This window comes from Hyperolius riggenbachi, chromosome 3 (genome assembly GCF_040937935.1).
Source record: "Hyperolius riggenbachi isolate aHypRig1 chromosome 3, aHypRig1.pri, whole genome shotgun sequence".
Lineage (NCBI taxonomy): Eukaryota > Metazoa > Chordata > Amphibia > Anura > Hyperoliidae > Hyperolius > Hyperolius riggenbachi.
This window is the reverse complement of record NC_090648.1, coordinates 138250177-138265274: the sequence shown is the minus strand read 5'-3', so window position 1 is coordinate 138265274 and position 15098 is coordinate 138250177. Positions and strand designations below refer to the sequence as shown.

At 42.6% G+C, this 15098-nt stretch overlaps 1 protein-coding gene across 1 annotated transcript in view; it reads left to right on the top strand.

The window, feature by feature from the left end:
- Positions 1-15098, top strand: part of MINAR1 (membrane integral NOTCH2 associated receptor 1) — a 176686-nt gene that overhangs the window by 143033 nt on the left and 18555 nt on the right. The window contains exon 2 of the mRNA XM_068272421.1: positions 8684-10852. Coding sequence (XP_068128522.1) covers positions 8705-10852 — 2148 coding nt within the window. The 5' untranslated portion in view covers positions 8684-8704. The remainder of the gene's footprint in view (positions 1-8683; positions 10853-15098) is intronic.

Sequence of the window (15098 nt, the reverse complement as noted above, 5' to 3'; positions counted from 1 at the left end):
CCGAGGGACAGAGCGGTGCACGTTGGACTTCCACAATTTATCGGGAATGGACAGCAGAAGAGGAAGAAAGTGATGCTGGTGACGAATATGGTGCATCACAACAATCACAACGCTCACAAGAACATGAAGACAGAGGAGTCTGGCAGGATTCTCTGGCACACATGGCTCAATTCATGCTAGACTGCATTGAACGCGGCCCGCGCATTATTCACTATTCATTATTATTCATTATTCTGGACAACACCAATTACTGGGTTTATACCCAGTTTATACAAACACAATGTTAAAAAACTGATTGAAGAAAGTGTCAGACAGGTCAAAAATGGAACAATTCCAGCAGGCCCTTGAGGATGGAGACTTTAGAGAGGAGATTGACATCCTCCTCCTTCTCTAGCCAGTTGTACGCCGACAGACTGACTTCAGCAAACCCAGGAGGACCAGGAGGGCAGCAAAGAACACAAGCTGCTGCTAGTGCCCAAAAGGGAATGGTATTGGCAGTGTCCTTGGAGTGGGAACATTTTCTGACACCCATGCAGCAGCCCACAGAACAGCAATCGGGCAGTTCCACGTCCTCCAACACCAATTGCCTGGAGAAGATGGTCAAGGTCTACATGTCAGATGGCGTAGCCGTGTTGAACAATCCATCTGCAGACAGACGGTGAGTGTGACAGCACAGAAGGACCATGGCAACTCACTCATAGTACCACAGTTTGATAGTGCTGCCCAAAAAATTACATGGATCCGTGGACCCGGGCAGTACTGGGAAGTGGGAACGCAGATTTTAGTACCTAAACACACGATACAACATGTTTTCCGGGGTCGGACTCTGAGGCACATACAGATGGTCCCGATCATCATCCTCATCATACAACTCTTCTCCTGAGTCTGACCCACCCACCACCTCTGCCACCCCAACATCCCCAGACACAGGCCCCCTCATCATCCTCAACATTAACTTGGGATGCTGGCCTGAGCCAGACCTCCTCCTCCACATCAGGCCCCATCTCCTCAATGGCAGCCCTCATTAATCGCTCTGTCGACGGACCGATGGACACAACGTTCTCCTCCGGGGAGGGCTGCTGCTGACCACTGGCTGCTGGGGTGGATGTTATAGCTTGCGTGGGGCGTTGGCTGTTGCTGTTGTTGGGAGTGCTGCTCACAGCGGAGGTCTCTGAGGAACTCATGGTGAGCTCATATAGTGGTTGGCGGTGAGTGGAGTATTACTGATCCCAGCAATATACACACTGACTGGCAGAGTACGCAATGCTATATAGTGTGGCTGAGCGGTGTACACAGAGTGGCAGTAAACACAATGCTATATAGTCTGGCTGAGCGGTGTACACAGAGTGGCAGTACACACAATGCTATATAGTCTGGCTGAGCCGTGTACACAGAGTGGCAGTACACACAATGCTATATAGTCTGGCTGAGCGGTGTACACAGAGTGGCAGTACACACAATGCTATATAGTCTGGCTGAGCAGTGTACACAGAGTGGCAGTACACACAATGCTATATAGTCTGGCTGAGCCGTGTACACAGAGTGGTAGTACACACAATGCTATATAGTCTGGCTGAGCGGTGTACACAGAGTGGCAGTAAACACAATGCTATATAGTCTGGCTGAGCGGTGTACACAGAGTGGCAGTAAACAATGCTATATAGTCTGGCTGAGCGGTGTACACAGAGTGGCAGTACACACAATGCTATATAGTCTGGCTGAGCGGTGTACACAGAGTGGCAGTAAACAATGCTATATAGTCTGGCTGAGCGAGGTACACAGTGGCAGTACACACAATGCTATATAGTCTGGCTGAGCGGTGTACACAGAGTGGCAGTAAACAATGCTATATATAGTGTGGCTGAGCGAGGTACACAGTGGCAGTAAACAATGCTATATATAGTGTGGCTGAGCGAGCGGTGTACTACTGTTCCCAGCAGCGACACACAATGACTGGGGGGGACCCTGGCTAGCGTGGCTGGAGAGCGAACTACCCTGCCTGCCTGCCTACCCAAAGCTAAACCCACAGAGAAATGGCGGAGATATGACGTGGTTCGGGTATTTATTTACCCGAACCACGTGACCGTTCGGCCAATCAGAGCGCGTTCGGGTCTGAACCACGTGACCCGTTTGGCCAATCACAGCGCTAGCCGAACGTTCGGGGAACGTTTGGCCATGCGCTCTTAGTTCAGCCATGCGGCCGAACGGTTTGGCCGAGCACCATCAGGTGTTCGGCCGAACTCGAACATCACCCGAACAGGGTGATGTTCTGCAGAACCCGAACAGTGGCGAACACTGTTCGCCCAACACTAATGAGGGGGACACAGAAACATTGCTGCAAGGTTAGATAGTACAAAAATTCAGGCCGGCGAGCGGTATTTAAAGATGGGGCACTATATTAGGCATCCATTGCATAAGTAAAACAGGACAAATCGCTTCCACTTCACCTGAACAACCAAAGCCAAAGGAGCAAAAATGCACCCAGCATAGTGTAGGGATAAAAGGGCCCATGAATAGATGTGGAGACACCATTTGAAAAGTGGACATGAAATGTGCAAAAACAAAAAAGGGATGAAGAGGTATGAGAGGCTGTGATATAAACGGGGAAGGGGGGACCCTAGTGGAAGAAAAAGGTCATAAATAATAGCCCAAGGAGCCCATCAGTAACAGAACAAACACCATTGAGTAGTATTATATTTAATGATTTGTATTTTACCAGAAAATGATTTGGTATCCAGTATAACAATTATCTGATAATCATTGATCATTATTATTCTCTGACCACTCCTTAAAGAGACTCTGTAACAAATTTTTCAGCCTTAGTTCTTCTATCCTATAAGTTCCTATGCCTGTTCTAATCTGCTCTGGCTTACTGCAGTCTTTCCTAACTGCACTGTCTCTGTAATAAATCAATGTATCTTTCCTCTGTCCTGTTTGTCGGGCTAAGGCTTGATTGTGTGGAATGTGCAGGGCTGCTTGTGATTGGTAGAAGCGATACACACCCTCTGCAGGCCCCCTGCACACTCTGAATGACTCACACACTATGCTTAGCTGAGCCTATTAGAAGCTGGTTAGTTTGTTTGTAAACACTGCCTAAAACTGTTAATTACAAGCCAGGATTGCAGCAGAGAGTGGCAGAAACAGCACAGAGGGGCACAGGAGAAAATAATGAATAGAATGGTATGCTTTTTATTGTAAGAATATTAGAGTACAGATTCTCTTTAATGTCCATACCTGCAGACTGTTGGGGAAATTTAAGAAAGCATTCCAGAAATTGAGGCTACTGCAGGCTTGAGCACAATTCCCCTCGTGCATTCTTATGCCTCACATTTTTTTAATTAATATCGTTCTCTCCTTCGGTTAATTAAGTTTCCAATTTTGTAGTTTTGATTACTTTTAACACCTCGCTGTACTCTCGTGATCTAGAGAGATAAAAATAGCACAAAGGCACAGATTGTGAACACTATGCAAAAACACATGTAAAGTATATTTACGAAGCACTAAAGCAAGGAGGTTGCTGCTTCTCAAAATGTATGAAATAACCATTATTTGTTTTTATTTTTTTAAGAAACAACAGTACTTTTTAAGTTACAGTGGTGTGAAGAACTATTTGCCCCCTTCCTGATTTCTTATTCTTTTGTATGTTTGTCACATTTAAATGTTTCTGCTCATCAAAAACCGTTAACTATTAGTCAAAGATAACATAATTGAACACAAAATGCAGTTTTAAATGATGGTTTTTATTATTTAGTGAGAAAAATAACTCAAAACCTACATGGCCCTGTGTGAAAAAGAAATTGCCCCCTGAACCTAATAACTGGTTGGGCCACCCTTAGCAGCAATAACTGCAATCAAGCGTTTGCGATAACTTGCAACGAGTCTTTTACAGCGCTCTGGAGGAATTTTGGCCCACCCATCTTTGCAGAATTGTTGTAATTCAGCTTTATTTGAGGGTTTTCTAGCATGAACCGCCTTTTTAAGGTCATGCCACAACATCTCAATAGGATTCAGGTCAGGACTTTGACTAGGCCACTCCAAAGTCTTCATTTTGTTTTTCTTCAGCCATTCAGAGGTGGATTTGCTGGTGTGTTTTGGGTCATTGTCCTGCTGCAGCACCCAAGATCGCTTCAGCTTGAGTTGACGAACAGATGGCCGGACATTCTCCTTCAGGATTTTTTGGTAGACAGTAAAATTCATGGTTCCATCTAATCACAGCAAGCCTTCCAGGTCCTAAAGCAGCAAAACAACCCCAGACCATCACACTACCACCACCATATTTTACTGTTGGTATGATGCGCTTTTGCTGAAATGCTGTGTTACTTCTACGCCAGATGTAACGGGACACACACCTTCCAAAAAGTTCAACTTTTGTCTCGTCGGTCCACAAGGTATTTTCCCAAAAGTCTTGGCAATCATTGAGATGTTTTTTTAGCAAAATTGAGACGAGCCTTAATGTTCTTTTTGCTTAAAAGTGGTTTGCGCCTTGGAGATCTGCCATGCAGGCCATTTTTGCCCAGTCTCTTTCTTATGGTGGAGTCGTGAACACTGACCTTAATTGAGGCAAGTGAGGCCTGCAGTTCTTTAGATGTTGTCCTGGGGTCTTTTGTGGCCTCTCAGATGAGTTTTCTCTGCGCTCTTGTGGTAATTTTGGTCGGTCGGCAACTCCTGGGAAGTTTCATCACTGTTCCATGTTTTTGCCATTTGTGGATAATGGCTCTCACTGTGGTTCGCTGGAGTCCCAAAGCTTTAGAAATGGCTTTATAACCTTTACCAGACTGATAGATCTCAATTACTTTTGTTCTCATTTGTTCCTGAATTTCTTTGGATCTTGGCATGATGTCTAGCTTTTGAGGTGCTTTTGGTCTACTTCTCTGTGTCAGATAGCTCCTATTTAAGTGATTTATTGATTAAAACAGGTGTGGCAGTAATCAGGCCTGGGGGTGACTACAGAAATTGAACTCGGGTGTGATAAACCACAGTTAAGTTTTTTTTTAACAAGGGGGGCAATCACTTTTTCACACAGGGCCATGTAGATTTGGAGTTTTTTTCCTCACTAAATAATAAAAACCATCATTTAAAACTGCATTTTGTGTTCAATTATGTTATCTTTGACTAATAGTTAACGGTTTTTGATGAGCAGAAACATTTAAGTGTGACAAACATGCAAAAGGATAAGACATCAGGAAGGGTGCAAATAGTTTTTCACACCACTGTATGTTGTGAAGAGACACAACAGGAGAAGCTCATTTTGTAGCACAGTATAGGCTCAGCACAATCACAGTCTAACATTCCATACTTCCTTTCATAGGAAAATACTCACAGACTTATTTACTTGTCACAATGAAGCAGAGACATCAAAGTCGGAAGATATGAAAAAATGAAAATATTAACCATGGATGCCATACCTTTCATAGCAAGGCAATTTCGCCTAATTTAGCTCGGCTTGCATTTTGGGTAAAATTACATTTACTAGCTGAATAAACAATAAGATCAGGAACCTGGACATCTTTCCAGGGCATAAAAATGGCTTGATAAGCATAAAATATTAATAATCACTTTAATAATGGACATTTTCATTCTGCGTAGTTGGCAAATCATTATATTGCCTTTAATGTGTTTGCCATATTCTTATATCGCAGCTCAAACTTTCTTCCAGTAAAGATACAAAATGAAAAACTTTGCTTATATTTTCTATAGCAAGGGTTAGACCTTTTTTACATGAGCAACTGGAGGTGGTACATCCCCTAACTGTATGCTGCTCTGCTGTACCGGCCAGTTAGAGGCACTTTACAACAGAAATCAATACATACAAAATGAGAAGTTAAAAAACAGAAGAGAGAACAATAAGTAATTGATATTCGCCATGTAATTTGTTCATTTGGTTTGATCCACAATGCCTGCACATCATCATCTTTACTACAGGCAGACAAGAAAAAAACTAGACAGCACCAACTGCCATTATTTATAACCACACCCACTAACATTGTGATAGGCTAAAAAAGGTTGCTTGCCAGTTGGAAATAGCTGGTATTTCCCACAGTGCAACAAGGTTCACAGACAGCAAACTGTCAGGATCTAGGAAAAAGAGAGGAGCGCTCTCTGGTGCATTAACTATTTAATATTGCTTCTTGCGCAAATATAAGATAAAAACTTACAAGATAAATAATAAAACAGAGCTCATCAATGTCACAATATGTCACCGTGTCCTGGATGTATTTCCTACGGTCTGGCCGCCTCCACACTATGGCCGGTTGTTGTGGGAATATCAGTCACGCCAACCGGGTAGGATGCACGTGCATACATATTGTGACATTGATGATCTCTGTTTTATTATTTATCTTGTAAGTTTTTATCTTATATTTGCGCAAGAAGCAATATTAAAAAGTTAATGCACCAGAGAGCGCTCCTCTCTTTTTCCTATTTTGCATCTGTTTTCTACAGTACGTTTGCTTACGAACCCAGAGTAAACCAGGAGCAGCACCTATTGGGAGCTTAACTGGAAAATATTTGGAGACACTCTCTGACTGAGCGCAGTGGTTTTATTGCAACTTTGGTTTGTCAGGATCTAGGTCCTGACATCGCATTATGGGAGGGGTTTTACCACAATATTAGCCGCCTCCCCTCCCCCGGATAACCTATTTGAGAAAAGGTAAAGATTTCTTATGGGAAAGGGGATATTAGCTACTGATTGCGATGAAGTTCAATTCTTGGTTACAGTTCCTCTTTTAGTGCTTTGGGCAGCTAGTGGAAAACAAAGCAGGTAATTTGAGCACGATGTGCACTAGATCAATTTGTCAGTGGCATACGCACCACTGTAACTTTATTTTAATACTGGCTATGGCACTGGAGACCCCATAGTTTTGCTTAAACCTATGTAAACCTATGTACCCCCACCTGGTGATTTTCCCAACGATTCTCCCAACGACCGGTGATTTTTACACGACTTCACTAGGTGGGTACAGAAGCACGTTTGCGAACATCGCATATGCCTAAAGACCGATGAATAAAGACCGACATGGCGGATCAGATCTTTAAGATCCCCAACAACACCGTGCAAAGTACCACAATCATTGGAAGTCTCGCTCGCGCCGACGTGTACGTCGCGTGACTTCGAGCTTAACCCGCCGACAGGAAGAGGCGTCGCTAGCGACCATCATCAAGGGGACGTTGCTGGACCCGTCGAGTGGTGAACACGCAGCTTTCGAGTGGTGAGCACTCCCCACAGATGTGCTACAGTGTAGCCAAAATCTGGGTAGTGGCAGTGTCTACTGTTAGCGGAGGGGGGTAGCAGCGGTGTTAGTGTTAGGCGTAGATGGTGGGAGGTTAGTGTTATGCATACATAAGGTGGAGGTTAGTATGAGTAGGTAGGGGTAGGTTGTGGTAAATGGGGATAAAACGTCTTAGAGATAGGATAAGATCATACGTTGGGATTAGCGATACTCTACGAGCAGCACTTTTAGATGTAGGTGTTAAGATATGTGATGATTCATATGCCCTTATAAAGTTTATCTACTGATCTAGAGTCATTTGACAATGTTGTCTGTTTGTTAACCAGGTAGTGTTAAATAAAGTTTACTCAGAGAGCAGGGGAAAAAATTAAAAGAGAACAGTGTCTGTTTCTGAGAGAAACTAAAGCATGGTGTCTGTGTGCAGTTTATCGTCCGTCAGAGATCTGCTGTAACTCACAAGGTTAGTTGGTTAGATAAGGTTAGAAAACCAAGCTGGCTATCCCATCTCTTAAATCAAAATGGCAACAGTACGGGTGGAGAAGTGTCTATCCCCTGGAGGCACAGAATACATGTTCAATGCTGACACGCGTAGTTACAAATGGCTGCATTAAATTACAGCTGACAGGCACTCGGCCAGCAGATCAGAGGTCGAACTGTGTGGCAAGTATGCAGTTCATCCATCCATGTGAAACAGACCTAAGCAAGTTCAGATGAAAACATTTCAGCCTCTGAATATTAGATTATTGTCTTACGCATACAGAGAATAGAGCACTCGCCCCTTCCACACAAAATCTGAGCAGAGCTCATCAATGTGTGAAAGCAACAAGTTTTCAAGGCACTTGTGTGTTTATGGTAAAGGAAAGAGTAAACCTTTTTTAACAAAAGGCATGTACTCATATATAGTTTTATGCCCTTATACAGCTTATCCACTGATCTAGAGTTATGTCACAATGTTGTCTGTTTGTTAACCAGGAAGTGTTAAATAAAGTTTACTTTGAGAGCAGGGGAAAAAAATTAAAAGAGAACAGTGTGTGTTCCTGAGAGAAACCAAAGTATGGTCTCTGTGTGCAGTTTATCCTCATATACGCTTCATGTAAAGTTAACTAAATGATTTATTGTGAAAAAAAAACCCCAAAAAGTTAACCAAATGCCCTACTTTAGCCTTCCGTTTTTAATGCATATGACGATAAACAATATTTTGAACATTCCTTTCCTTTTAAGGTATCTGAAAGCTTTATTTTCTTTTAAAGTTGGAAAGTGAGTTTAACAAGAGGAGGGTCAGGATTGGAAAGTGTATGAGAAACATATTTTTGGAAACAGCATACAAATTTATTTTTGAATGAATATATATTTTAAACACCATGCAGCTATGTACAGTAGATGTCTCATTTTAGATAAATAAATGCTTCCCACGATAATTCAAAAACTAATTGTGTCTCCATTATTCCACGTAGGAACCTAGAAACATTATCACCATGGGAGAAGCTCAGGACCCTTCATTCCTTCTCGTAAAAATCCTGGAGGATTTAGACTCCAAGCAAAATTCAGTTTCATACCAAGATCTCTGCAAGTCTTTATGTTCCCGTTATGATCTACCTGAATTAGCCAAGCTGCGCAGCCTCCTGTATTACACAGCATGCCAAGACCCCAGCTTTCCAGCCAGTCTCTTCCGAGACAAGATGAGAAATGCTGCGGACAACCAACAATCTAAAAAACTAATTGCGGCAGCTGATATAGTAACTATATTTAACCTAATCCAAATGAACGATGGAGCTGCCAAAGAGAAAATTCCTATTCAACAGCAGTCTCAACAGAAAGAAGCAATTGAGTCTGACAATGAAGTTTTCACTGGAAATGATATAGCTCCTCACAAAGAAACTCAGAAAAGAGATGCCAGTCGGAGTTACTCTATCACAAGGTCCTCCAGCTGCCACAAGGAAGAATGCGAAGGACGTCGCACTTTTCTGCCAGAGCCAAATTTTCTCCTTGGAGTTAAGCAGGAAGGCACTGGGCGAGCTGGATCCCTTGATAGGTTACCAGCTTTAGACTCTTACGCCATGGTAACGCCTCAATCTTGTGAAATGCAAAGCACTTATTTCCCTAGCCAACCTCTATCTGAGCCAGAATCACTGCCACCTACACCTAGTGAGGAGCCTTTTAGACTATCAGCTTCAAGTGGACAAAGGAGAAATTTTTTCAAAGATGACTTCCAAAACATGGTTAGAATGTCGCCCAATGTAACAATGAAAAAGAATGAAGGAAAGATTAGCCCCAAGACGGTTTTCTTCAACCACAGCTTTGAGATGCCTTACAGCTCTCACTATATTAATACAGCTTACTCTTCTTCTGAAGATTTTCGCAGATCAAAACATGAAAGCTTAGATGATCTCCAGGCGTCCACGTACTTCGGTCCAACAACTGGATCAGGATTGCAAGAACAAAAAAGATTTTCAAATAAGCCTAAACCACTTATAGGGAAGCCAGTTAAAAGCTGGAGTCTAAATACTGAAGAGGTGCCAGATTTTGAACGTTCATTTTTTAATCGAAAAGAAGAAAATCTGCACTATCCAAACACTGGCTTGGTGCAAACAGCAAACTTTGTTTCAGTACCAGAGCGACATCATTCCTATCTACCAGATCTAGCACTAAAGACAAATGGTAAAAAGTTTTGTGAGCCTCAAGATGTGGAAAAGCAGGAAGCCCTAAGGAGATTCAAAGAGAAGGGTGGTAAACCATCTTCATGTCAGTACAGCATTGAGAAGACAGAAAGTGTAGGTACCCAGACAGAACAGGCAGACACAAAAAAGGGAAAAGAAACAAATGTATCCTCTGTAGCCGCCAGCTGTAGCCGCTATATGGAAGGTAGAGCCCGTAACCAGTCTGAGGCAGACTCTGAAATTATCAGTGATGATATCAGTGATATTTTCAGATTCCTAGATGATATGAGTCTTTGCGGATCTTCTGGTATCCCTCAATCTTCTTGTTATAATAGCAGTGGTTCCTTAGCTCATGTTTCACGAGCAGACAATGAAAGTTCTCCAGAACATGTAGGCAACAGATCAAACAATAAACCAACCAAAGGCCCACGATCTGAGACGTTGGAGGAGGAAGAACTAAAAAGCAGTGTTAGAAAACTGGTTAGAAGAATAGGGGAAATTGAAAAGAAATTGGAGTCCCTATCTGGCGTGCGTGAGGAAGTATCTCAAGTGTTGGCCAAACTGAATAAGCTGGATGAAAGGATACAGCCGCCTGAAAAGGGTAAATTAGAGGTTGAAGGTCAACCTCACAGTGATGCCCATTCCAGCACAAGGGCATCTCCAAGTCCATTTCCAGATCAAACCTCATCCCACAATGGAAATGCTGAGAATAAACCGGACTGCTGTTGTTCGGAAGGCAATAGTGGCACCTCAGAAAGCCTTCGAGTTAAAGCCATGAAAAAAACTCTTTTCACACAAAGGTCTGTCCGTTCACTAAATGAAGACATTTCTACAAGTGAAACCAAGGTTGGAAACTTGCAGCATGACTGTAGACCTTGGGGATTTACTAAACAAGCTAGTATAACAGAGGAAGAGAAGAAAGATAAGGGAGGATCAAACAGAGACTGGCACCGCAAATCAAAAGAGGTAACAAAATGAAAAAAAACATTTCTAAATAATAGCATTAAAGAGAACCCGAGCCGTGTTTAAAGAATGTTATCTGCATACAGAGGCTGGATCTGCCTATACAGCCCAGCCTCTGTTGCTATCCCAAACCCCACTAAGGTCCCCCTGCACTCTGCAATCCCTAATAAGTCACAGCCATGCTATGAGGCTGTGTTTACATCTGTAGTGTCAGTCTCAACTGCTCCCCCGCCTCCTGCATAGCTCCGGTCCCTGCCCCGTCCCTTCCCTCCAATCAGCAGGGAGGGAAGGGATGCAGGCGGGGACTGGAGTTCTGCAGGAGGCGGGGAGAGCAGCAGACTGACACTATAGAGATAAACACAGCCAGCTCTGACAAGCTGTTTGTCAGCAGCGTGGCTGTGATTTATGAGGGATTGCAGAGTGCCGGGGGACCCTAGGGGGGTTTGGGATAGCAACAGAGGCTGGGCTGTATAGGCAGATCCAGCCTCTGTATGCAGATAATATTCTTCAAACCCACCTCGGGTTCTCTTTAAGGGCCCTTTTCCACTAGCGCGTTTGCGCTGGCTGAATCGGAAAGTCGCAAACCGCTAGCGATTTTACAATGGCTACGGTTTGCTTTTTAACATAGGAATCGCGGTAGGTCATTTCCACTACCGCGATTCATTTTTTACAGGAACGCAAACGCGCGGCGGAGCGATATTTGCCACGATTTTGCTATGCAGTGCATAGCATAGCAAAATCGCGGCCGCAAACGTCGGGAAATCGCCGGTAATTTTTTAGATTTTCGATTCAGCAATCGCTAGCGTTCAGCGTGAACGCTAGCGACTGCTAGTGGAAAAGGGCCCTTAATGTATTTTTCCATGGAGAGCAACATCATTGTGTGTTTGATTGGGCATAAGAACACCATTTATAATTGATGCTATTTATATTTGTTTGTCCTTCATTAATTATTCTAGCTACAAAAGTTCTTAATACTACTTACCAAATTTCCTAGAGGCAATCAGATGTATTTTTATGCCTGACTGGCAGTTTGTAATACAATGGAAATGGTGGGTTCCTACTAGGCTGGTAGTTTCACAGGCAACAACTGAATACATTTTGGAAGCTAAACAGAGAGCTGATTATGGACACACTTAGGGAAATGTTAAAAAAACAACACTTTTTTAATTGTTGCTTTGAACTGAAAAAAAATTAAATGCCCAAATTGCAAAACAAAATGTTTGTTTAAGGGATCGCTATCACAAAAAATATTAAGTTTGAAGGACATACATATACAATGTCTCCCAGAATAAAATGCACTATAAATGACTTATTTCCTATGTTGCTGTCACTTACAGTAGGTAGTAGAAATCTGACAGAACTGACAGGTTTTTGACTAGTCCATCTCTTCGTGGGGGATTCTCCTTATGCCATTTATTCTTTACAAATGCACTCCCTGGAAAGTATCTACACAAAGATGTCAGTCAGCTTCCCTAATCATTTGTACACCATTTTGGCAGTTGGACTGAGCAACTGCAGTTCACTAAGTGTTTTTGTAAATATTTTGTAAATAATACATTGCTAAAAATCCTCCATGTTGAAATGGACCAATCCAAAACTCGACAGATCTGTCACTACCTATTGAGATAGCTACATAGGAAAAAAGTTATTTATAGCGCACTTTACTCTTGGATAAATTTACATTTATATGTATGTATTTACAATTTTGCAATTTTTTGCAATCGCTGCCCTCCGATATCGAATTTAAATCTTTTGCAAAGTTTTCCTGTACCTTCCTTAAGTGAATGTTGCTGTTTTATGTTGCAGTCTCATCACTATTCACTTGTAGACTGCCACAACCTTTCGCATAAATACGATTTCTTTTTGCCTTTTAACGCTTTCCTTGTTTCTGGGAAAACAGCACCTGTCTCACATAACAGTACATAACAGGTACATTTCATTAATCAAATTACAAAATTCATACGTGTTGGTTAATTATAGTTTCTGTCCATCATATCTGAACTGATGACCAGCCTTCCCCACAGACCTCCCTGTACTGACATTCTCTATCTAATATCTGAAGGGGAACTTCTGAAGTAAGGTCTCTTTGAACACACTGGTTCTGAGTTAGGTCACTTCAGCGCCTGCATGGCATCGCGTAGAACCTGATTTGGGCCCCCGCCATAGACTGTAGCGATGTATGGGGCGAACAGAGCGGATCACTCATGGGTTGGGGGCTGCCGTACACAGGCCTGATTATCGGCTGAGGCGGTTATCGGCCACCTCAGCCAACTTAAATCAGGCTCTGAGATAAAAAAAAAAAAAAAACCCTGTAGCCCCTCAAAGCTTTTCAATAAGAAAGTTAGTACTGCCTATGAAGCAGAGCTTGTGTGCATGATGCTTTGCCCCTGACAAGCACCATTCTACTAGGCTTTATACCTTGAGGTTACCATGTTATAGGAAACATCAGGGAAAAGAAGGTAAGCTAGATTTACTTACCTTGGGCTTCTTCCAGCCCCTGGAAGCTTATGGGCTCGATTCAGTAAACCGTGCTAAGTGTTAGCACGCCTGTGAAAAGCCCTATATCATGCCTAAAGTTAGTTTAGGCATGATAAATTCACATCTAAAGACTTTAGGCGTGATAACTAGGGTGCTAACTGGGTTAGCACCCATTACTAAATTCACATCGTGCGCACAGTCCCGCACGCAAAACTTTGCGCGCGCAGCACGAAAACAGCGCACCCGATGCGCCTATAAGGTCGCATTGGGTGCGACCTTAATGTCGCACCATGTGACGTTAAAGTCGCACGCAATGCGACCTTATAGGTGCATCAACGCATCGTTTTCGTCGCACCGCGATGCGACATTTTGCGCACACCGCGCTGTGGACACGCAAAGTTTTCAGTGTGGGACTTTGCGCGCGATGTAAATTTAATAAACGGTGCTGACCCAGTTAGCACCCTAGTTATCACGCCCAAAGTCTTTAGGCGTGCTAACTGGGTTAGCACCGTTTACTGAATCAAGCCCTATGTGTCTCTTCACACAGCTCCACTCTCAGTGGGTTGCCCAGTGTCGCCTCTGTAGCTGGTGCCAACCTGGCTTAAATCATATGGTTTTAATTCCCTTTTTATTCAGCTGATCGTGGCACTGAATGTAAATGCTTCCTAGATCTTCTCCAGCTCTGTCTTCCATAGTTGTATTTAAAGTGGTATGAAACTCAACATTACTTCTTTATGCTAAAAGATTATTTACAGCCTTAAACCTACTATCACAAAAACATTGTAGAACAGCATTCAAACAGTCAAATACAACACTTTTGTTCTTCGGTGGAAAGCTTCTGGCCGCATTGGAAGAGGTGATAACATTATCTTTTGTTTACATTCCTTTGTCAGATACATTTAGTAAACATTACTAAACTCTCTCTGCTTCTAGTATGTGATCAGTTGAGATGTGATCACTAGATAGATTTTAATATATAAATATAGCAGCTCTGCAATAAAATGCAATGGCAGCTTTCAGAGCAGATACACTGCACTTTGGGAACTAGTAATTTGTAAACAGACAATATTACGTGTGCACAAACGCAAACTTGGTAACTGTATGGGTAATAAAAAGTAGGAAAACACATGTTTTCTAAATGTTATGTCAGAGTTTTATCCCACTTTAATATATACAGTAGAAATGTTAATACTACAGGCTTTATGCACAACCTTTTATTTATTCACTTTACATAATCTTATACAATGCCATGTATCTGTCCATGTTGCCATTTTTTCTCAGTGTGTCACAACACTATGAGTCTATTATGAAGGACTACAGGGGGCTGGTAATTTCTGCCAGAGCTGTGTTCCAAAAGAGGCTTGTTCAGATTTCACATAAATTAAACAGACACTGAAGCGAAAAAAAAATTATGATATAATGATTTGAATGTGTAGTACAGCTAAGAAATAAAGCATCAGGAGCAGAGACATAAGTCTAACATTTGTTTCCAGTACAGGAAGAGTTAAAGGGACCCATACACCTAACGATTTTCCCGCTGATATACAGCGGATTTGATCACTGTGATCGAATCTGCTGTGAAATCGTTGCATAAACGCTGACAGAATGATCGATTTCCGTCCGAAATCAATCGTTCCCGTCGATCCGTCTGTGCGGAACATTTTGCTCGATCGCCGGCGGGTTGGGAGTGCGTCGATAGCTGCGTTCGAATGCCCGACGACCGACACTAGCTGAAATACATTACCTGTTTCGCCAGCGCGTGTCCCCGCTC